Source organism: Typopeltis vanoorti, chromosome 13 (assembly GCF_054136105.1).
Source record: "Typopeltis vanoorti isolate ZY-2024b chromosome 13, IOZ_Tvanoo_1.0, whole genome shotgun sequence".
Taxonomy (NCBI): domain Eukaryota; kingdom Metazoa; phylum Arthropoda; class Arachnida; order Uropygi; family Thelyphonidae; genus Typopeltis; species Typopeltis vanoorti.
The window spans coordinates 127,228,377-127,252,972 of NC_143561.1; the positions used below are offsets into that span (position 1 = coordinate 127,228,377).

The following is a 24,596-nucleotide window of genomic DNA, read 5'->3' on the forward strand; positions in this document are numbered from 1 at the left end:
TTTATTCATCTTCCTACTACCATCACTCTAATATCAATTCTCCAGGGCTTCGTACACAATATATTCGAGGAAGCAGTTAAATAACATTGGTGATAATTTGCACCCCTGTCTCGCTACTCTTTCCATTGGAAAGGGAGTGCTGTAATTCCACTTGATTTCAATCATCATTTGAGAAGATGAGTACAGCAATTCAAATCAGTCATACTATTTTGTTGTCTATTCCATAATTTGCAAAATTTTCCAAGGGGCATCATGCCAAACAGAATCAAAGGCTTCTGTGGTTAAGAAGTTCAATCGAATCATTCCGGTTTTGTGACCAAATTTTTATTAAAAAATACTTTTTTTAAATTAAACAAGTACTAAAAAACCCGACAAGTTTTGTTAGTCATCAGACTAACATCTTCAGGGGTAAAGATGACTAACAGTTTAAAGCACAAACTATAAGAAATTACGAAAAAACGAGTTCATTTATTGGTATCATGAACATTAAAAAAAATTATTTTATTATTATTTTTTTTTAATGTTCATAATAATGTTCAAAAAAAAATTATTTTATTATTATTTTTTTTTAATGTTCATAATACCAATAAATGAACTCGTTTTTTCGTAATTTCTTATAGTTTGTGCTTTAAACTGTTAGTCATCTTTACCCCTGAAGATGTTAGTCTGATGACTAACGAAACTTGTCGGGTTTGTTTTTTAGTACTTGTTTAGTTTTAAAAAACAGTCCTTTTTAATAAAAATGTGGTCACAAAACCGGAATGATTCGATAGAATCAAAGGCTTTCTGTAGGTCAATAAAATTATGGCACATTACTTTATTATGTTATAGATATTTTTCTCCAATGATATGGAGAATAAATATATAGTCAATTGTACTCCCGTTCTTTCTAAATCCAGCCTGGAAGTCTGAAAAATTGAATTCCATTTTTGGTGCAATACATGAGGGTAAGATGTCCAAAAATAATTTTGCACTTTTTTCTTTTTTTTTTGGAATGGTAATAAGAATAAAATTGTGCACCAGTCTTTTGGCTAGATCTGTGTTTCACACCTGTTAGCAGTGGATTGTACAAATAGGTTCTCTCCGTTCTTTAAGTAGTTCTGTTGGATGTTGTCAATTCCTGCTGTTTTTCCTGATTTTTATCTTAAGATGGCTCTTGCTACTTCTCTAACTATAGGATAATCACTGGGTCAATTCCCTCTAAATTTTGTTGGTCCAAGCTATCGTCACACTTGAATAATCATAACTTCTCAATATTTTTTTAATGATCAATAATATTTGTTCTATCCTAAATTAATCAGCTCTTAGAAACAAAAGACTTGCTAATTTCTTATTTGGTATGCTGCTGTATGGTTATTCTTACAAAGATTATCCTCAATTTCTTTGCATTCTTTGGATAACCATTTATTTTTTTTTACAAACTTTACCTCCTTTTAATCTGTCTGTTCAGATTATTATACTATATGAAAATACTATACCCCTTGCATTCTATCTCTGTGATATCCTTCGTCAACCAAGTGGAACTAATGTCAAAACTCCTCTCCCTTATTCTGAATACTTCTAGCATTAGCAAACATAAACTGTAATATTCCTCTCTTATACCTTGTGTTGATTATCCCACTAAAGTTAATAACCTCAGGAACTACATTCAGCATATGTGATTCACTCACCTCTAAGATGCTTGCACTGACACTCACTTGCATCCCCCCACCATAAACGCTAGTTTTTCTGACTCTAATTGAACAATACCTTCTTGAGTCACTTAACTCTGAATCCATTCAAATCTATTTTTTACTAACCACATTTATTCTTTCTGAAGAATTGAATTAAGTGTTTTACCCTATACAGACAAAAACATTCTCTCCCACTTGCATCTGTGCAGTGTGGTGTCTGTGGGTGAAGAGCATGTTTTGCATTATGAGGATAGATGGAAGGTGTGTGGATTGCAGAAATTGGTTGATAGGAGAAAAAGAGAGAATATGATAAAAACATTTAAGTTGCTTTAAGAGTTTTATAGGATAGATGCAGGAGGAATGTTTCAGCACCTGGCTAGAGGGACCAGAATAAGGGGGTCATCCCTGGAAGTTGAATTAAAGTGTGGTTAGTAGGGGTGTGAGGACTAGATTTTTTTCCTTGGAGAGTTGTGAATGAATGGAATGGGTTGCCAGAGTCAGTTGTGAGTACTTTGTTTATTAATGGATTCAAGGAAAGGTATGATAGATTGTGTGGATAGATTGGATCTCCTGCAATGAGTCTTTGGACTCCATGGAGGTGCCAGTATAATAATAATTATACAAAGAAGTTTTATTGTACCATTTTATGAAGTACAGAAACAATTATAATTAGAGACAAATGGAATGAAACTGAACCTGTATAGCGAAAAACCTCCCCTCCCATAGATACCACACTGCATAGATGCAAGGAAAATAATGTAGGAGTTTTATTGTGGTGTTAAATACATTATAACTCAATACGATGTTCTAACAACCTATTTCAAATTTTCGGAAGCAGAATTACATCTGTTCATAATACAGAAACCAACCAGTTTATGTAAAGCAAATAATGATTTATATCAATATATATGTAACTTGAAATCAGAATTACATTTGAAATTGTCCATATCATTAAGACAGTTCGCAATTGCTAATTTTATAAATAAAATTACACTATTGAAGCTGGTATGCCATATAAATTAAACTTTGTAAAAATGTTCCTGTCCAATGTAGAAGGAACATTGGACAATTAAGTAAGTTCCTGTCTGATGTACAACAGATGCAAGACACAGTTATGAACATGTGAAGTTAGACTGATGCATACAAGGCAATTCAACTGGATGTGATATGGCTACCAATGTGTTATGTTCAAGGAGATGGTATTTCCTTAACTTGATTGTTGAATGGCTCATCAACATGTTAAGTTAGATTGATGTTAACAATTTTACTCAACTGGATGTGCACATAATATACCAAATGGTATATTATGTGCAAAGGAGCTGGTATTTCCTGTCTGATGTACAACAGATGCAAGACACAGTTATGAACATGTAAAGTTAGATTGATATATTATGTGCAAAGGAGCTGGTATTTCTTTGACTCAGTTGTTCAAGAAGAGATTGACAACAGAAACAATCCTAGAAGAGCAGAAAGAGGAAAACAGTACCCAAGTCAATGGTGTCCAATTTTATAAGCTAGTGTATATATATATATATCAGATATAGTGGTGAAAGTGTCTAGATTCAAGAGAATGGAATTCTTTCCAAAGAGTGGCATGGATCTGTTTAATCCATGTTTAATAATAGACTGCCCAGAGTATTGAACAGAGAGATAAGTTGATTTTTCTGAATTTTATTGAAGTATTTGATGGAGTACCATGCTACAAACTAATGTTAAAGCTGAGTGGAATGGAGATGGATAGTCAGATGATAGTCTGTTTACAGGAACTGTTGGCCAATAGGAGCCAGCAAGTTGTGTATCTGTGTGTAGTGGTGGTGGGGGCAATGGCCCAAAAAAGAAAGCAACATTTCTTTAGCAGGATACCACAGCAGGATAACATAGCAGGATACCACAGAGTTCTGTTTTGATGCCAGTTTTTTTTTAATTTATATACCGATGACACAGTTCAAGGTTTGAGAGAAGATTTGATGATGCTGCTAACTTAGAGATCAGGAAACGTGATGTTGTCACACAAGAATTTGAATAGGCTGGTATACTTTGCCTGAAGTACCAGCCTATTCAAATTTTGCGGCATTAAAATGAAGATGTCATTTTAATGTCGCCAAGAGGAAAGTTATAAACTTAATCAGGTTTATCATATCAGATGCAAGGAGGTGAGGGATCTTGAGGGATAAGGAGTTAAGTTCAAGAGACGTAGTGCAAAACTTGTAATGATTATCCACAAAATTGCTACTGTAATGTGGAGGACTCAAATAAGGAAAGGTGATCAGTTCTACTATATTCCACATTTGGATTTTATTCTCAATTCTAGTGAGCTGGATATGCAGACAATAATGATACATTAGAGAGTGCAGAAGCAAGTAACTAAAACTTTATTTAAATAAATGTAAAGAATATTTTTTTGTATGACGAGCAGTGAATTTAAAAAATATTTTCAAAAAATAAAATTTTTAATAAACACCCGTTTGAGCACTCCTTTAGCATTTATGCTGGTTATCCCATCAGTCCTTAATTCTTATTCAGTTGTACAACAGCTCTATTTCCTCCTCATAGATCCAAGTTTCTTCATCAAGTGAAGAGGTAGTAGTGAACTCAATGTTTCATATATTATGTTGATAGCTTTGAGCAAAATGAGCACTCATTAGTTGAACAATCTCTTATGCATTTGTCCTACATACCATCTGCACTGACAAGAGTTATTTCACATTCATTCTTTCTTTTACATGCACATAGCAGAATTCTTTTGGTTTGTCTTGTCTTTAGCTTGCAGTCAATTTCTTTTCATAACTCAAACTTTCCATACAATAGTTGGAACTCTACTGAACAGAGCCTCATAATTTTCATAACTGACATCAATTGCACACGGTATTCCTTCCACATCTTTTTCTTAAGAATCTCTTGCTTAATAAGACTGCACATTCATTTCTCTCATACCTTATTTATTCTTTGAACTCAGAATTTTTTTTAACTTGATCATGCATCACTGAAGTATTTTTAAAATGCTTCCCATGCACTGCTGATATCATGAGTTATTATTACTGATTTCTCTCAACGACTAATTGCATTTATAATGCACAAAATCAAAAGAAACTTTTTAATCTTGTAAACACCATAGTTAGAAATGTAAATATTTATAAATACATAAAAATATTATTCAGATGTAGGACTAAAGTACAAACATAGGATAACGTTATCAAAATAATGAAATCCGCTCACATACTTTTTCTATGTGAAATGGAATCTGGAATATACTGCTGGGACGACAAGTATACTTTGAATATAATCGACATGCATCAACCTGCAAAAAAACAAACATTTTAAAATTAAACAAATGCAAAACGTGTGATGTTATAAATGATCCAAGAGAATCATAAGAACTATTTCGTGGTTAGTTCATTCTTTTATAGGTTTCTTTATAATGATACCTTATAAAAAATAATTCAACACATAATCAACATAATTTTAAAGGATGAATAATTGCTACAACATAGTTGTACAAAAAAAAAAAAAAAGAAAGAAAGACAGAAAAGAAGATAAGTAGATTAAATTTTGATTACTAATAAATGAACATAGTGCAAATAATGATATAAAAGAGTAAGACACAATGATAATAATCAAGATATTAAATGTTTAAGGAGTTGAACAGCCAGAACTACATAAGATGTAGTGCATTAGCAATGTATTCATTATGGAGGATAAGAGGCTTATGTGTATGGATCCCATACATCCTGGTTTTATTACTTCTGTCCAGGCATCCCGATATGTTTAGTTCAGGACGCTAAATGTCCAGAATTTTTTAGAATATAAAAATATTAACATTTCTAATAAGAATAAGTACAAGTCTTAATATTTTTGGGTGCTTTTAAAAATGTATGTTTACAAAACAAAAAGCAGTGACATATTTGTTTTGTAGTTTGGTGAATTACCAGAATGTTAGAATTTTGGGAAAACGATTTAGTTCCATACATTTCATTCAGCTGGAGAAAAGAATGTAAGAATGAGGGAGACAGTCGCCCAACTGTATGTTTAACTAATCACAACCACGGCATCTATTTCGTTCGTCTGGTCGGCCATAAATTTTTAGCAATCTTTTGTCTCAAGCTTAGTTCGCATAGCGTACGATATCCGACGATCCGAAATGTTTCTCATTGGTCGACATGTTTTTGAATATTAACGTGCCACGATAGTTCATTTTCTTTCAACCAATGAGAAATATTTCGGACCATCAGATATCGTACGCTATGCAAACTAAGCTTCACGTGTCAGACGCTAAATTGTTTTTATATCGCTACAGGGTATGTGATATAACCTAGTTTTGAACTGTTCATTTCATATTCTTGCATTCTCATTAATTCTGAATATTGTATTTTTTAAATTCATTAAAGTTATACCATTTGTTACAAAATGCCCAAAAGAAAGTAATTTCAATGAAAAATTGAAGGATCTTTTTCCTTTCATTTTCATAACAAAAAGCAGTGATTGTGATGATAGCTCAAGAGTGAAATGTAGCGTGTGCCATGCAGAATTTAACATTGGCCACGGAGGTAAGGCAGATATAACTGACCATGTCAATACAAAAAAGCACAAGTCTGCTGTGTCTGCAAAAAAGTTCATGATCAATCATTGACATTTTTTGAGTATCAAAAGTTAGGTAGCCAAGAAATGGAGTTGGTTGCACAAGAGGCTACGTTTGTTTTTCATGCAGTTAAACACTATCACAGTTTTCAATCTATGGATTGTACGTCCTCTATTTAAAAAAAATTCATTAATTTGAATAATTTGAATAATGATTTGAATAAGAAATTTTTATGTGTACAAACGAAGTGCAAGGCTATGTTATCACTACATGTAAAAAGTGAAATATTGGAAGATCTGAGGAATGTAAAATATTGTTACATATCCATAGATGCATCTAATCATATTGATCTTAAGATTGTACCTATCAATGTGAGGTACTTCAATGTTGATAAAGAGATTTCAATAGAAATATTAGAATTTTCTAGCCTTTCTGGAGAAACTTCTAATCTAATTTGTGATTGCATTTTTAAATTCTGCCCAAAAATAACATTGCTGATAAAATAATAGGTGTTTCAGCAGATAATACTAACACAAATTTTGGTGGATTAAAAAGGAAAGGTAAAATTAATGTTTTTATTAAATTACAAAACAAATTAAACAGAAAATTAATAGGTGTAGGTTGTGCAGCTCACATTATACATAATGCTGTATAAACTGCTGCTGCTATCTTACCAATAGATATTCAAATAATTTTGGGTAACGTTTTCTAGCATTTTCACCAATTCACTGTCAGAGTCGAAAGTCTGAAATCTTTGTGATTTTGTCGAAACTGAATACAAGACTATTTTAGGTCATAGCAAAACACGATGGCTTTCACTGCAGCCATGTTTAATTTGTTTTATTGAAATGTACGATGGGCTTAAATCCTATTTCTTGTCTCAAGATAAATGTTTTTCAGTGATAAGAAGTCGTTCATTTATCTTCTATTTTTAAAATATCAGATGAAAATGTTTTCTGAAGCAATCCAGCGAATCGAAAGAGAATATGCTACGGGTTGCGAGGTAAAAAAAGAGATAGACATTCTTATTACGAAAATTTTATTGCGTGAAAATGAGAAGTATTTACCGAGTGAAGTGAAAATTGAAATGAAAATTCTTTGTGAAGAAGGTTTAATGACTGAATCATCATTTAGAGACATCTCCAATTTCTACTTCACTGCGATTCAATATATTCAAGAATGGACTCAAAATCAGTTTAGTGTATTTACTAAAATGGAATGGACTTGCTTGAACACACCTGCATCTTGGGAAAATTTAATGGAATGTGTCAAAGAAATTAAGACCATCTTACCAAATTTCAACTTAAATGAAGAGAACTTATTTGATGAGTACAGCCATGTTAAAATGTATGCAACTGAGTATAAAATTAATGAATGGAATAATGCCAGCTGTAAACTTGAGGATAGGTGGAAAGAAATCTTTGGTCATTTTAAAAAGGAACAAAATTATTTACAGTGAAATAACTTAAATTATAAGTTTTTGTTTGGCCTTACCAGGATCAAATGCTTCTATTGAATGAATTTTTTCATTAATGAATTCATTATGGACAAATGAAAGGAATCACTTGCAACTGGACACAGTTAAATCTATCATGCTTGTTAAAACCCATTACAGAAACATGTCATGTTCAGAGTTTTTCAATATAGTATCTAAGAATCGACAACTCTTGGCATAAAATCCATTCTTCAACCATATATAATAATGATTCTGCAAGTAGCAGTAAAATGGGACAGGCAATGACCAGCTGTGATGTACAAGAAGAGGCAGAATAAGGAAGAGAGGAAGAATAAGAAAAGAGTATATATTAAAAATTAATTATAAATTTGAAACTAATTCATTTTTTTTTTTTTAGGAATGTTAGTCAAGTGAGTAATATTTATTATCTAACTAGTTTCACCGATTTTTGCTATCAGCATCTTCAGGGATACAATTGGTAAGCGATATGAAGGTAACAAACTAGGTTTTAACTGACAGTCATACAAAATTAGTACTTGGCGTGAGACAATACGCGTGTCGCAGGTACGCGATTTATTGGTTGAGAGACATAATGTAACTGGCGTGAAAGTTCATTTCTTTAGTGTTTAGTGATCTAATTAAAGTTTTCCAAATATCAGGTAGGATTAGACCGTTCAAGGTCTAATCCTAATGAACGGGCGACTACAGCAGCTTCCTTGGAGGTTCTGGAATAGTAGTTCTCTTCTATGTAGGGCATATGACTCTTATTCCACTCAATAAGATGGTTGGTAGTGGCGAAGTGGGAAGAGAGGCTCGAAATATCTTGTCTGTTGTTTCTAACATAGCCTATGTGCTCTTTCTGTCTCATTTCAAAGCTTCTAGAGATCTATTATATACTCCAGAGTACGTATAGAATGGATAAGGGTCTTTCGGTGATCTTAAAAATTTCCAAATAGTGTTGACTGGCTTGAATGTTACTCTGATATTGTGTGGTTTTAGAAGGATAGCCAATTGTTTGGAAATTTGGGTGTCATCACGTTGTCTTTGTGGTATATCTGAAAAGAAAATCTTGTTGATGAGTCTTTTAGGATAACCATTTAAGGATAGCTCTCTGGATATTATAGTTAATTCTTCTTGTAAGTCATCTTGGTTTGTGGTATACTGTATAGTTCTTTTCTTAAGCATATGGATAATGCAAAGTTCCTGGTATATATGATGTGACAAGTTGAAATGGAGGTAATGTCCAGTATTTGTAAGTTTTCTATACACAGACAGGTTGATATTGTTATTGGTTTATTTCTTTATTAAGTTGTCTAGGAATGGAAGTTTTTCATCTTTATCAATTTCTAATGAATTTGATAGTATGGTGGAAACGATCGATTTTGTTGAGATATTCCATTAGTTCTTCTTTCTTATCATTCCAAATGATAAAGATGTCATCTACATATCTGTACCAAGTTGTAGGTTTTGGGGTAATTTGAGATAAGATTTTATCTTCTAGGTCTTCCATGAATAAGTCAGCACAAGAAGGAGAAAGGGGGCTACCCATGGCTAATCCAGTAAGTTGTTTGTAGACGGTTTTTTGCCAAACAAAATAGTTCGAAGTTAAACAATGATTGAACAACGTAGTGATGTTTCTTGGGAACATCTAAGTCATCAACATCTGTCTAAGATGTTGATGACTTCCACAACTGGAATGTTTGTAAACAGAGATGTGACGTCAAGGCTAGCTAGTATATCATCTTTAGAGATAGGGATGTTTTTTTAATTTCTCAATAAAATGTTGCGAGTTTTTGATATAAGTATCCGAGTTATGAATTTGTTGCTGTAAAATTTTGGCTAGATATTTAGAGTGTAAGTTGGAGAATAGACTCCATCAACTATTAGACATAATTTACAACAACACATTCACAACTCAGATACTTATCAAAAACTCACAACATTTTATTGAAATCCTGTATGATCCTTTCAGAAGTTTGTTAGTCTCAATCATATCACCCCCTCTTTCTCCTGTTTGCTAGTGTCTGCAATCTACAAATTCTCAATCTGTCTTCATAATCAGTATTCCACAATCCTGATATTTTTAACACCCTCCTTTGTACTCTCTCCAATATATCAGAATCACAACTGAAACCAAGAGACCAGTCCTGCACACAATAGTCCAAGCGAGGTCTTATCAAGGCCTTGTAAAGAGGCAAAATAACATCCTTATCTTTACATGTGAACGTTCGTTTCAGTATTGCAATTATCTTTTGAGTTGTATATGCAATCTTCTCTCACATGGCCCCTAAACTTCAACTTCCTATATATTAACACTCCGAGATCCCTAGCCTTGGTTTCTTCTAGCCTAATCCCACTAATATAGTACGACATTGGATATCTAATCATGCCAAAGTGAATGACTTTACATTTACTGACACCCATCTTCCCATGCCCACAATTAAAGCCTGTTCAAATCATACTGCAAAGACTGCATATCAGCAGCATTCCTGATTACCCTACCTATCTTTGCATCATCAGCAAATAACTATGTCACTTGTCAAATCCTTCCCAATATCATTAATGTACAGATTGAATAACAGTGGACCAAGCACTGATCCTTGTAATACACCACTTGTTATTTGTTTTTTTTATTATTTCTTTTTTTTATAATCTTTGTACTAGTTATGGGCAGTACTACCCTTACATCACATCCAGACTTGATATAGGCTTAAGCCTTTACAAGTGTTTTACCCTATGCCTGTTCTAGTTATCATTGTAGTCATGCTCTGGTTGCAATGACATGCCACCAGTGTGCCCTGTAGGGCCCTCAAGGAAAAAACGTTTATATCCTTCTGCATAAGCCCAAGCTGCTTTAAGTCTTTATAACTATCTGCGCTCCATACACCATGTAAAGAGATGGTGGTGCTGGTAAGCCTCTGAGTTGTTCCATGCTCCTCCCAGATCTTACTAACTAGATCTTGGTTATTCTTATAATAGTTTACCTTATTATTATGGCAATAGGCTAGTGGGTGCCCTGTTCCCATAACCTGGGCATCAACTACCGAAACATCACCATCACTTTTAATCACTAAGTCTGGCTTATGTAAACCCGCAGACATCTTATAACGTGGTTCCACCGCAGTCTCCCAACCTTTGTTCTTAAAGCAGTTGTTCAGAATGGAGACCACGGCATCATGCCTCCGCAAGTGGACCCCATGAGTGCGGAAGCAACACTGGGCTATATGAGACAATGTCTCACTGTATTGGCAGCCAGCCCTACAGTTTGAGTCGTCACTGCCCCATCGAGCTGTTCGGGCTCAAATGGGTAGGGCACTGATCCTCATCCTAATAAGGTCAATATACTCAAACCCAGGGAGGAGTCTGGTGCCATCCTTTACCCAATCATGCTGGGGATGCACCAGATATGACTCTTTTAAAGGAGCACCATCTACAGAAGAGTGCAGCAAACATGCCCATCTCATGTTCTGCAGGTACTGACTCAATTAAGGTACCTTGATAATGGGACCAGCCTTTAGCCCGCCTAAAGTCTTCTTGTATTAATGGGCAATAGAAAGCCTCTCTACAGATAGGGAGATTTAAATCTTGCAGACTTAGATCCCCCATATACCACTTTTTGATATCTGTCAGTCAGCCATCCTCTTATCTATGCTAATATTGTATAACCCAAACCTATTTTCTCCAATTTATGCAGCAGTCTGTCATGCTGTATTCTGTCAAAAGCCTTAGCAAAATCAAAAAGTATCATGGTGTATCCATTTCCCCTCGTCTAGTTCAATGGTAAATTGTTATAGAATGTGAGCAAGTTGCTAAAACATCACCTTTCCTTAGTAAACCCATGTTGTTCATTGCAAAGTAGAGATTCACTGTCAATCCATTTCTGAATGCAGGCCCTAACCAATTTTTCAAAAATCTTTACAACCGCTCCTGAGATACCAACTGGTCGATAGTTGGATGCATGGGTCTTTGCACCACCCTTGTGCAATAGAATTACCATATATTCCTTCCTGCAGAATCTTCCCTGTTCTGAGACTAATAATAAACATCCTGGTTGGCCAGTTCAGCTGAACACACTTTTAGCACACATGCTGATATTCCATCAATCCCTATTGCTGAATTCTTATTCAGTTTGTGCAATAACTCTAATACCTCGGCCTCACACACACAGCTGCGTTTCTTCATCTAGTGAAGAGGTAACAGTGAGCTCAATGTTGCATTCACCAGGTTGATAAGTTTTAACGAACTGGACACTCATTAAATGAACAACCTCTTCTGCATCTGTAACCCTCATGCCATCTGGATTTAGAAGAGTTATTCTTTCATATTCATTCTTTCTTTTACTTGCAGCATATCGATAGAATTCTTGTGGGTTGTCTTGAGCACACAGAGCCAGTTCTTTTTCATAATCAGACTTTGCATTCCGTACAACAGTTGACTATTCTAGCCTGCTGCTTATAACGTTCATAATGGACGTCATTCTTATGCAAACGGTATTCCTTTCACATCGTCCTTTTCGTAAGAAAAGGACGATGTATAAGGAATTTCATTTCGTCCTTTTCTTACAAAAAGGACATGAAATACATAACTATGGGAATGACAAATTCTGCAACAGGTAAAATAATAGTCTAATATAAAAATAGCATGTAGATATATTTATACTGGTTGGTCTGTAACTCACACGAAGGGGGTTTAAAAAGTGAATACATTTTTTGATTATTAATTTTTTTCCTTTCATATTTTCAGGTAAAGACAAAAACTGGTGAGATCTTTTTGAATAATAAATACATATGGTATATTCAGGCAATGACAATCAAGGAAAAGAAGGGGTAGCCATAGGATTCAACTCTAAATACAAGGTTAATCTTCTTGGATGGCAGGCAATTTCAAGTAGAGTGATGTGAACAAATATCAGAATGGGGAACTGGAAATGAAACTTACAGCCTATGGTCCCACAGAAGGTTCCACTAAGATAGAAGTGGAGGACTGTTTTCAGGCTTTAAAGAAAGCAACTAATACAATGAAAAATGAAAAGTTGGTCCTTCTTGAGGATTTAAATTCCAGAGTAGGAAATGATCGCCAGACATACAAAAATGTTTTGGGAAAATTTGGAAGAAAGAGCAAAACTAATAATAATGGCAAATACCTGTTGGATTTCTGCTCAGGACATGGACTGGTTATTATTAACACTATGTTCCAACATAAAAATGTGCACAAATTCACATGGAGAGAAGAGGCAAGAAATAAGAAAAGTCTCACTATGTTATTGTTGATAGTGATGTTTTCTTTCAGGTGCAGGAACCTAGAGTGTACAGAGGATTTGAAATTGGAAGTGATCACCATTTAGTCTCGACCAGGATAAAACTGAATTTCATATTGGAAAGAAGAACATGTAAGAAAGTTTTAAAGCGAATAAAAGTTGAGCAGCTCTCAGATGTGAACTGTAGACTAAAATACACAAAGATTATTGAAGAAAAAATGAAGGAGTTTGAGAACAGGAACCAAACCATGGAGATTCAGTGGCAAGCCTTGAAGAAAACCCTGATTGATATAGCCAGAGAGGCATGTGGTGAGGTTGTCTGCAAGGATAGAAAACCCAGAACTTCATGGTGGACACAGGAAGTTAAAGAGGCAGTGAAGGAAAAGAAGAAAGCATATCAATAGTTCCTGGCAAATAAGTCAGCTTTCGCTCTTAGAGAATACAGAGACAGATGTAAGAAAGCGAAACACTGTGTAAAACTAGCTAAACAAAAGTCATGGGAGGACTTTGGCAAGAACATAGAAATTAAATATCAAGAAGGTGGTAAGATATTGTGGAGGTTGTTGAAGAAGCTTAGAAATGGATGAAGAGTGCTATAAAAGGAGTTAGAGATGATAAAGGTGACATGAAAACAGGAGAAAAAGATATCCTTGAAGTTTGGAGTAATTACTTCGAAAAATTGCTAAATGAAACAAGCAGTGATAGCAGTGGTAAAAAACACTCAACAGGCATACAGTCAGGAATACATATCCTTACTTGAATTAGAAAAAGCCATCAAAGGCTTGAAATGTGGAAAGGCAGCAAGCGTAGATGATATTCGACCAGAAAAGCTGAAGTATGGTAGTATAAAAGTCTTACAGTGGCTGCACTGCATAGTTCAGAAAGCCTGGACAGAGGGACAAATTCCCGATGATTGGAGTAGAGCTCCAATAGTACCCATACATAAAAATGGAAATAAAACTGAATGTGAGAATTACAGAGGTATTTCCCTACTGAGTGTTCCTGACAAGATTTATGCCAGTATACTTGAGAAACGGTTGAGAAGAATTGTGGAAGAAAAGCTTGGTGAAGAACAAGCTTTTCTATTTGGATTCATGCTGTATATATAGGCTGTCAGGATCAGATCTACACTTTGCAATAAATAGTTGAGAAAGCATGGGAATATAACAAAGATCTGTATTTAAGTTTTGTCGATCTGGAAAAGGCATATGACAAGGTGCCAAGAGAGAAGCTATTCAATATGCTACATTTATATGGTGTCAATAGGGCATTAATTTGGAGGAAAAAGCAAAGCTAATAATAATGGCAAATACCTGTTGGATTTCTGCTCAGGACATGGACTGGTTATTACTAACACCATGTTCCAACATAAAAATGTGTACAAATTCACATGGAGAGAACAGCCAAGAAATAAGAAAAGTGTTACTATGTTATTGTTGATAGTGATGTTTTCTCTCTGGTGCAGGAACCTAGAGTGTACAGAGGATCTGAAATTGGAAGTGATCACCAATTAGTCTTGACTAGGATAAAATTGAATATCATATCGAAAAGAATAACATGTAAGAAAGTTTTAAAGTGAATAAAAGTTGAGCAGCTCTCAGATGTGAACTATAGACTAAAATACACAAAGATTATTGAAGAAAAAATGAAAGAGTTTGTGAACAAGAACTAAACTTTGGCAATTCAGTGGCAAGCCCTGAAGAAAACATCGATTGATTCAGTCAGAGAGGCATGTGGCGAGGTTGTCAGTAAGGATAGAAAAAGCAGAACTCTATGGTGGACACATAAAGTTAAAGAGGCAGTGAAGGAAAAGAAGAAAGCATATCAATAGTTCCTGGCAAATAAGTCATGGGAAAACTTTGGTAAGAAAAAAAAAAATATATCAAGAAGGTGGCAAGATATCCCTGAAGTTGTTGAAAGAAGTCAGAAATGCAGGAAAGACCTGTAAAAGGAATTAGAGATGGTAAAGGTGACTTGAAAACTGATAAAGAAGATATCCTTGAAGTATGGAGTAATTACTTCGAAAAACTGCTAAATAAAACAATCAGGAATGCAATCAAAAATACATACCCATACTTGAAATAGAAAAGCCATCAAAAGTCTGAAATGTGGAAAGGCAGCTGGAGTAGATATTTGACCAGAAATGCCCAAGTATGGAGGTATAAAAGTCTTACAGGCTGCACTGCATAGTTCAGAAGGCCTGAACAGAGGGACAAATGCCAGATGATTGGAGTAGCTCTCTCATAGTATCCATATATAAAAAGGGAAATAAAACTGAATGTGAGAATTACAGAGGTCGCGTTTCTGGTAAGATTTATGCCAGTATACTGAAGAAACTGGTTGATGGATTGTGGAAGAGAAGCTGGGTGAAGAACAGGCAGGATTCAGGCCAAACAGAGCCTGTCAGGTGCAGATTTTCACTTTATGACAAATAGTTGAGAAATCATGGGAATATAACAAAGATCTGTATTTAAGTTCTGTAGATCTGGAAAAGGCATATTACATGGTGCCAAGAGAGAAGCTATTCAATACGCTACAGTTACATGTTGTCAGTGGAGCATTATATCAAGCAATACTTAGTCTTTCTTTGAGTTGCAAGTCAGCAGTTAAAATTGAAGTACAGGAAGATTGTTTAATGTTAAATCTGGTGTCAGACAAGGATGTACATTATTCCCTCTGTTATTCATTTTCTATATGGATCACATTATGAAGGAAAGTGGTATTAATCCTGATATCAAAACTGGAGATGTCAATGTCAGCTCTTTGCTAATCTAAATTAGTAAGCTCTTTGCTAATTCTAAATAAATCTGCTACAAGATTCCTTGACTAAATTGAATAACTGTTCTAATAGATATGATACGAAGGTCAGTTATAACAAGACAAAGACAATGAAAATAGGCAGAAGTATTGAAAATATCAACTGCACTGGAAATGGAGAACCTACAGAATAAGTGAAACATTTCAGCTACTTGGCATGATTTTTAATGAAGATGGTAAATTAAATATGGAAATAGACAAGAGAATCAACAAAGCTGGTATGGTAGGAAGTCAACTGAATAAATTTATATGGAATAAGAGAGAAATTAGTCAAAACACTAAATTAGCTGTATACAAGACAGTGTTCTAAACCAATTTTAACTTATGGATATGAGAGCCGGATTAGAAGTAAAACACTTGAGCAAAGAATAGAGACCGCAGATATGCGAGTCCTGAGAAAGATTAGGGACGTGAACAAATGGTATTAATGGCAATATCATATTAAAAATGAGGAGAATAGGAAAGAACTTGACAATGTTAGTATCCAGGAATGTGTAAGAGGAGCTAATCTCAGGTGTAGTATGGTCACTTAAACAGAATGGGAGAGGAAACATTAGCAAAACGCTTGTTCTCTGCCAGGTCGGCAAGAAATAGATCCAGAGGATGACCAAGATATAGATGGATTGATAAGGTAAAAAAGTGTCCTAGAAGATAAAAATATAAGATCTGACAATGCTGGAGTCTTGACAAGTAACAGATTGATTTGGAGGAAAATTTTAGATAGGAAATTAGTAATGATGTAAATTTTTCATGTTGTACTATCATATCCTGTGCACTCCTTGAGGGTACATGTCAGGAATTTGATGATGATTTTCAGGTATTCTAAGGAACATTTAGGAAATTAATCATGGAAATGTACACAACCCAAGAATGAGCAAAAGCATGCAAAGCCTCAAAAATGCCATTTTAATGTCAGAAATTTTGTGAAAATCTCCAATTAATTGGCCATCACATTCTTCAGATCTGACAGCTCCTGACTTCTTCCCATGGGTTTACCAGAAGGAAAAGGTCTATATAAATAGGTTTCAGGTAATCCAACAATTGAAGAAGAACATTTGTACAGAAATTAGGATACTGCAGCCAGAAACATTAAGTACTATCATGGAACATGTCATAGAAAGGTACAGCCCTTTGTGAAGCCAAAAATGAAAGGCATTATGTGATGTGGTTTTTCATAACTAATAAAAAAAAAATCTCTAGGCATTATAACAAAAATAAAGAATAAAAAAAAGTTAAAGTTATCAAATTCCTGCCATGTGCCCTCAAGGGGTGTACAGGATATGATAGTACTACATGAAAAATTTACATCATTACTAACTTCCTATCTACAATTTTCCTCCAAATCAGTCTGTTACTTGTCAAGACTCCAACATTATCAGATCTTATATTTCTATCGTCTAAGGCAGTGCTTCCCAAACTTCTAGATGTCAGGGCCCCCTTTGCAAAAATTAAAATATTTCACGGCCCCCCTCGAAAAAAAATCGTAATAGAGAGATATATTATTATAATATTTATTATATTTATATTCAATACAAAACATACACAGTGAATATTGCAAAAATCAAATGCATATATTACATTTTTTGCCTGTTTTTTAGTCTGTTTCTGATTGTTCGCAGGATTTTTTTTTTTTTTTTTATCAGCCACTTATCCATCTCAGGGTTAAATTTTTTAACGTAGAATAGATCAAATAATATCACCACTTACCGATACTGGCACACCACAGACTGATAACATGAAATTAGTGAATGTTACATGAATAAGGGAATCCCCGAACCAGGAACATTTTTCTCTTTTGTGACTTTTCTCCTTTTACGGTAATTAAGCCTAACTCGAAACAGACAGCAAAGGCAGGTTATTAAAAGGTGCATATGATTGGTGCGGTATTAACAAAAGATCACGCAACTGAAAGATAAAAGCATAGCTGACAATTGAGTTGAAATGCTAACTCTCTTCAACCGAATTCCATATGTGAAACTGCCATAACATTCATTATATATATATATATATTACTTAGTTTTAGCACTTTTACGAATTTTAACACGTTCGGTTGAATTTTATTGCTGCCTTGGGAAATCGAACTTGCACACATCTAATTAATAACAATAGTTTTTAGTTAGATACTGTGTTTGCACATGCAACATATGGTTTTGTTTCAGTCTATATATACAGAATAGTTTCTGTATGAGGGGACATGTGATTCATTAATTAGTGTTTTTATCCCAGTTGTCTCTAATTGCACTATTTGTTGAGAAATATATTACACAGACACCTCATACCTTATTCACTGGCATAATAAAAGTACTTGTTTTTATTTCCTCTGCGGGAGGGCGTGTTGTTTACCACTGCAAGCAAGTTACTATATCCCCACATGAACTTGTTTAAGCTTTTTTTTTTTTCATCTGTGAAGTATATGCGAAACTTTTATTGTCAACAGAAAACTAGTTCGGATGACTGATAATATAAAACGAGTTTTGATACGTATATAAAGTCAATATCAACAGTCACTGATTACAAATGCGTGATGAAAGGGACAGGAAGATTTGGAGCTTCCCTGGAGAGCATTCGAAGTAAATACAATTAACCACTGCTTTGAAATTAAACATATGAATAAGCAATATTTACTAATATTCATTAAGTGCCGAAACACACTGGAAGCAAAGTTTGTAAACCAACACCAATGTGTGAATTTTTCCATTAAAATATAAAAAATAGCAAAAAAGAAATAATAAATAATAAAAGTTAAATACGTTTCTTTTAAAATAAAAAAAATCTACTTAGTCTTAAAACAGTTTAAATTTGTTTTCATTATTTCACGCCCCCCCCTCAAAAAAACCTACGGCCCCCAAGGGGGCCGCGGCTCACAGTTTAGGAAGCTCTGGTCTAAGGCACTTTGTACCATATCAATCCAGCTATATCTTGGTCTTCCTCTGGGTCGTTTTCTTGCCAACCTGGCAGAGAACACTTATTTTGCTAATCTTTCCTCGCCCATTCTGTTTAAGTGACCATACCACCTGAGATTAGCTCTGCTAACGCATTCCTGGATGCTGACAATATCATATTAAAAACTAATATCCTAGTTTTTAATATGATATTGCCATTGATGCCATCTGTTCACGCATCTAATCTTTCTCAGGACTCTCATATCTGCGGTCTCTAGTCTTTTACTTTTGACCCAGCTCTCAGATCCATAAGTTAAAACTGGCTGGAATACTGTCTTGTATACATCTAATTTAGTGTCCCGACTAATTTCTCTCTTATTCCATATGAATTTATTCAGTTGACTTCCTACAATACCAGCTTTGTTGATTCTGTTGTTTATTTCTATATTTAATTTACCATCTTCACTAAAAATCGTGCCTAATTAGCTGAAATGTTTTACTTGTTCTATAGGTTCTACTATCATAATGCAAATGATATTTTCAATTTTTGTGCCCATTTTCATTGTGTTTGTCTTTTTAATGCTGACCTTCACACCATATCTATTACAACAGTTATTCAATTTAGTCAGAGAACCTTGCAAACTTGTAGCGAATTTATTTAAAAGTATAACATAGTCCACATAAAGCAAAGAACTTACATTAACATCTCCAATTCTGATATATGATGTAATACCACTTTCCTTCATAATGTGATCTATATAGATAATGAATAACAGAGGGGATAGTGTACATCCTTGTCTCACACCAGATTTAACATTAAACGATCTTTCTGTGCTTCCTTCAATTCTAATTGCTGACTTACAAATCAAATAAAGACTAAGTATTGCTTGATATAATGCCCCATTGACACCATATAACTGTAGCATATTGAATAGCTTCTCTCTCAGCACCTTGTCATATGCCTTTTCCAGATCGACAAAACTTAAATACAGATCTTTGTTATATTCGCATACTTTCTCAACTATCTGTCGTAAAGTGAAGATCTGATCCAGACAGCCTCTATTTGGCCTGAATCCAGCTTGTTCTTCACCATGATTTTCTTCAACAATTCTTCTTAACCGTTTCTCAAGTATACTTGCATAGGACCACTCAGTAGGGAAATACCTCTGAAATTCTCACATTCAATTTTGTTTCCCTTTTTATATATGGGTACTATTAGAGCTCTACTCCAATCATCGGGAATTCGTCCCTCTGTCCAGGCTTTCTGATCTATGCAGTGCAGCCACTGTAAGACTTTTATACTACCATACTTCAGCTTTTCTGGTCGAATATCATCTACGCTTGCTGCCTTTCCACATTTCAAGCCTTTGATGGCTTTTTCTAATTCAAGTAAGGATATGTATTCCTGACTGTATGTGTGTTGAGTGTTTTTTACCACTGTGCTATAACTGCTTGTTTTATTTAGCAATTTTTCGAAGTAATTACTCCATACTTCAAGGATATCCTTTTCTCCTGTTTTCATGTCACCTTTATTATCTTTAACTCCTTTTACAGCACTCTTCGTCCATTTCTAAGCTTCTTCAACAACCTCCAGAATATCTTACCACCTTCTTGATATAATGGTGTTAGTAATAACCAGTCCATGTCTTGAGCAGAAATCCAACAGATATTTGCCATTATTATTAGCTTTGTTCTTCTCTCCAAATTTTTCCAAAATATTTTTGTATGTCTCACAATCATTTCCTACTCTGCTGTTTAGATCCCCAGCAAGGATCAACTTTTCCTTTTTCATTGTGACAGTTGCTTTTTCTAAAGCATCAAAAAATTCCTCCACTTCTACCTTAGTAGAACCTTCTGTGGGACCATAGGTACAAATAAGTCTCATTGTCCAATTCCCCATTGTGATATTTGCCCACATCACTCTACTTGAGACTGCCTGCCATTCAAGAAGATGAGCCTCGTATTTTGTGTTGAATACTATGGCTACTCCTTCTTTTCCTTGATTGTCATTTCCTGAATATAACATTTCGTGTTTATTGCTCAGATAGATCTCAACAGTTTTTGTCTTTTTTGTTTCAGTCACCCCTGTTATGTCGATCTGGTACTTATCTAATTCCTGAGCTAGCTCCATTTCTTTGCCATTCAGGCTTCTTATGTTGATAGTACCTATCTTTAACTCTGGTGATGTTGAGTTAGAGTGTGCTTTCAGATTTGTTTCAGTAGCTGACTTTTCGCTGTTGGCTTTGGTTCCCTGGCAAAAACAATGGGGGCCTTGTTTAACCGGGTGACGTCCCAGCTGGCATGAAATTATGTCATGTTGTACCATCATTTTTTTTATTTTGGTTTAACCAATAAGAATACAATTTGGTTGGCTAAATCCCAAATTGCCAGCCCATCTTCGTTCGTTCAGTATCCAAGTAGATATCCAACAGGGTGCACCACGAGAAGGTGAGGATTGAACATTAGGTCAGAAGCCCTGGTCGGTTCTCCACATTCCTATAAAGGCTATGTGGAGATCTTCTCTCAGTTATACAGCTTTGACCCTTGAGCACCCCCTTAATTATGCAGTAATATGCAGTTTACATATTGCATGTCTGCCTAAGATTTGCCATTGAATGCCTAATAAGTCTACCATTGAATGCCTACGAATGGCATTCAATGCCCCCTTGGTTCATCAGAAACCTCTAGTTACTAAGAAGCCAACCTTCCAGATATCAAGATCTACATGACAGGCATTGCAGAAAAATTCTTCACAATCACAGATAATCACCCAAATCAACTATTTCGACAGGCAGCAGACTACAAACCCTCAGATTGTTTCAAATATAAAAAAACTGAAATCTGCCATCACAAGAGAAAGCTAATACAGCTTACAATGATTGGGAAATTATCCACAATAATCCCCTCATACACCAGCTAAAATCAGATGAAGGGATGAAGAGTCAAGGACTCAGTCCATCTCCCAAAGAAGTTCCAAGTAAAGAGCTCAATGAGTCTGTATAAATTATACACTTTTGGCAGCAGTTTTCTTTTATATGAACAAGTGCAAGCTGAATGGTATGTAACTTTGCTGTATAATTACTGCAATCAGGTGGGATCTGTTTGGAGATAATATCAGGGAAACACAGCAGCACAGCCAACAGAGGTATTAGTTCTTGAACAATCAGTATAGATAGGCAAGAAATCAGAGTGTGCTGCTCTGCGTGCATTAAAAATTGGAGGTAGACGGATAATGGAGTATGAGATTTCCATAGCTGACAAAGTGAGAGGTTGCAGGATGGAGTGCAAACCTGCCATGGAGGGATGCTGTTATGTTTAGTGTAAGCAAATGTTGTCAACATTTATATCAACAGCTTGCATGGTCTTTTTAACATGCATACCAAAAGGACAAATGGCAGTTTGAAGTGTGTGGTATTGAGCTTCCCAGTGCAGAGAAAAGAGACTAGTCCATGTAGAATGATCTGGAAGAGACTTTATCTTTAGGGCATAATTAAGAGATAACTGTTTCCATCAAAGTGACAGAGCTGGTTCATTTGCTTCAACATAAAGACTTTGAGTGGGTGATGTGCGAAAGGCACCAGTAGCTATCCATATATCCTGATGATGGATGGAATCCAACCATACTGTCTTGTAGAACCATAGACTTGAGACCCATAATCTAGCTTTGAATGTATAAGTGCATGATAAAGATGGAGCAGTGAAGCTCGATGAGCACCCCACTCAGTAGAGGATAGAGTGTGAAGAAGGTTCAACGCTCTCTTGCACTTTTCTCTTAGTTGACGAATGTGTGCTAGAAATGTAAGATTTCTGTCAAAGATGAGTCCCAAGAACTTGGCTTCTGTAGCTACTGAAATAATAGTGCATCCCATTCTCAATTCAGGATCTGGGTGAAGAGTGCATTTTCAACAGAAGTGTACACACTTATTTCTGTTGAAAACCTAAACCCATTACTAAGAGCCCACAGAGAAACATGATCAATTGCTTGCTGAAGTTGTCTTTCAATTACCCTCATGTTATGGTAATGGCAGTAAATTGTGAAGTCATCAACATATAGAGCATTGTCTACAGTGGGAGGAAGCTGTTCAGTGATTGAGTTAATTTTAATAGCAAAAAGTGTCACACTTAAGACAGAGCCTTGGGAAACACCCTGTTCTTGATATGGTCAAGACAGCGTATTTCGCAGTCCGACTTGGAAAATTAGCCTGGACAGAAAAGTTTTAATAAATACAGGAAGGTATTCTTTGAGATCCAGATTATAGAGGTCTTTTAATATGCCATATCTCTAGGCTGTGTCATGAACTTTTTTCCCCACGTCAAAAAAAAAACTGAAACAAGGTGTTCTTGCTTCAGAAATGCATCTTTTATACAAGTTTCTAAACAAACCAAATGGTCTAAAGTTGAATGATGTCTACAGAACCTTCATTGTGTATTGGAGAGAAGCTTGTTGCTTTCTAAATATCAAAGAAGTCTGGCATTAACCATTTTCTCTAGTACCTTACAAAGTCAGCTGGTCATAGCAATGGGTCGATAATTATTTATTTGTGTTGGATCATTTCCTGGTTTTGGGATAGCAATGAGAATTGACTTATGCCAAGAATTTGGAAACTCTTAATCTACAAATATTCTATTGTATTGAAGAGAAGAAGATCCACAGAAGATGATGGTAGATGTCTTATCATTTCATAATGGATGTCATCAGGCCCCACTGCACTAGGATGAGATAGTAGGAGAGCTCTTTTTAGTTCCTCCGTAACAAATTGCTGCTGATTGTATGGCTCAAGAACATTAGTAGAAAAACTTAGCCTTTGTTTCTCTTGCTGTTCTTTCAGAATTAAAAATTCAGGAGGATATGAAGCTGTTGCTGAGATTCTGGCAAATTTTCTTTCAGACTGTCTGCAATGGCTTTGGGATCAGCAATAACACTTCCATTATGGTCTAAAATAGACAAACAATGTGTTCTATATCTGCCTTTCTTAAATAACGAAACATATGGTGCAATCATAATTAAAAGAAACACGCGTATTAACCACAGTGAAAATTATTTAATTGTAAATATTTCATCCTAAGTATCTTAGGACATCATCAGTACAGTAGTTTAAACAATAATAGAAATAACATACAATTAGGGCACATAATTACAATAGAATCTCATTAAACGTGTGTAACGTGTTATAGAAGTCAAAAAAAACTCAGTAATATTTGATTGAATTTATGGCTTACCTAAGCTACACAAAACTAATGTTCCACTTAGAGCCGTCGTAGACTGTATCAGCAGTCCAACTTACAAGTTATCAAGATTCTTATCTAACCTTCTCTGCCCTCACATAGGCCACTCAGTCTCTTCAATCAAAAATTCTACTGAGTTTCACACAAAAATTAAAGACATTCAATTATCAAAAACTGACTTGTTAATCAGCTTCGACATTGTCTCCCTCTTCACAAACATTCCCCATAAAGAAACAATAGAATTACTAACTCAAAAATTTCCGTCTGATATAGCTGAATTGTTCAAGTTTGTTATTGCATCAGGTTACTTCACCTGGAAAGGTCAAATTTACAAGCAAGAAGAAGAAGCAATGGGATCGCCTTTATCACCAAACCTAGCAAATTTGTTTCTAGAACACCTTGAGGAAAAAATATTCACTTTTGAACCCAAACCAAAAATTTGGTTAAGATATGTCGACGACGTATATGCAGTCTGGGATCATCCCGAACATGAATTACAACTGTTTCTAGATAAAATTAACCTTCTTCATCATCGCATCAACTTTATGTTAGAAAAAGAATCCCCACTGGGTATCTCCTTTTTGGATTTACACATCCAAAGAAAAGAAGACGGTTCCATCGCTACGTCTGTCTTTCGCAAGCCTACATTCTCGGGTCGCTACATCCACAATTCCTCCGCTCATCATCCATCTCAGAAATCTGGCATTAT

The 24,596-nt window shown here is 35.1% G+C and overlaps 1 protein-coding gene across 1 annotated transcript in view; it reads right to left on the bottom strand.

The window, feature by feature from the left end:
• The window catches only part of Hacl (2-hydroxyacyl-CoA lyase), a 270,179-nt gene that overhangs the window by 208,673 nt on the left and 36,910 nt on the right, over positions 1–24,596 (bottom strand). The window contains exon 6 of the mRNA XM_090403161.1: positions 4,894–4,971. Coding sequence (XP_090259287.1) covers positions 4,894–4,971 — 78 coding nt within the window. The remainder of the gene's footprint in view (positions 1–4,893; positions 4,972–24,596) is intronic.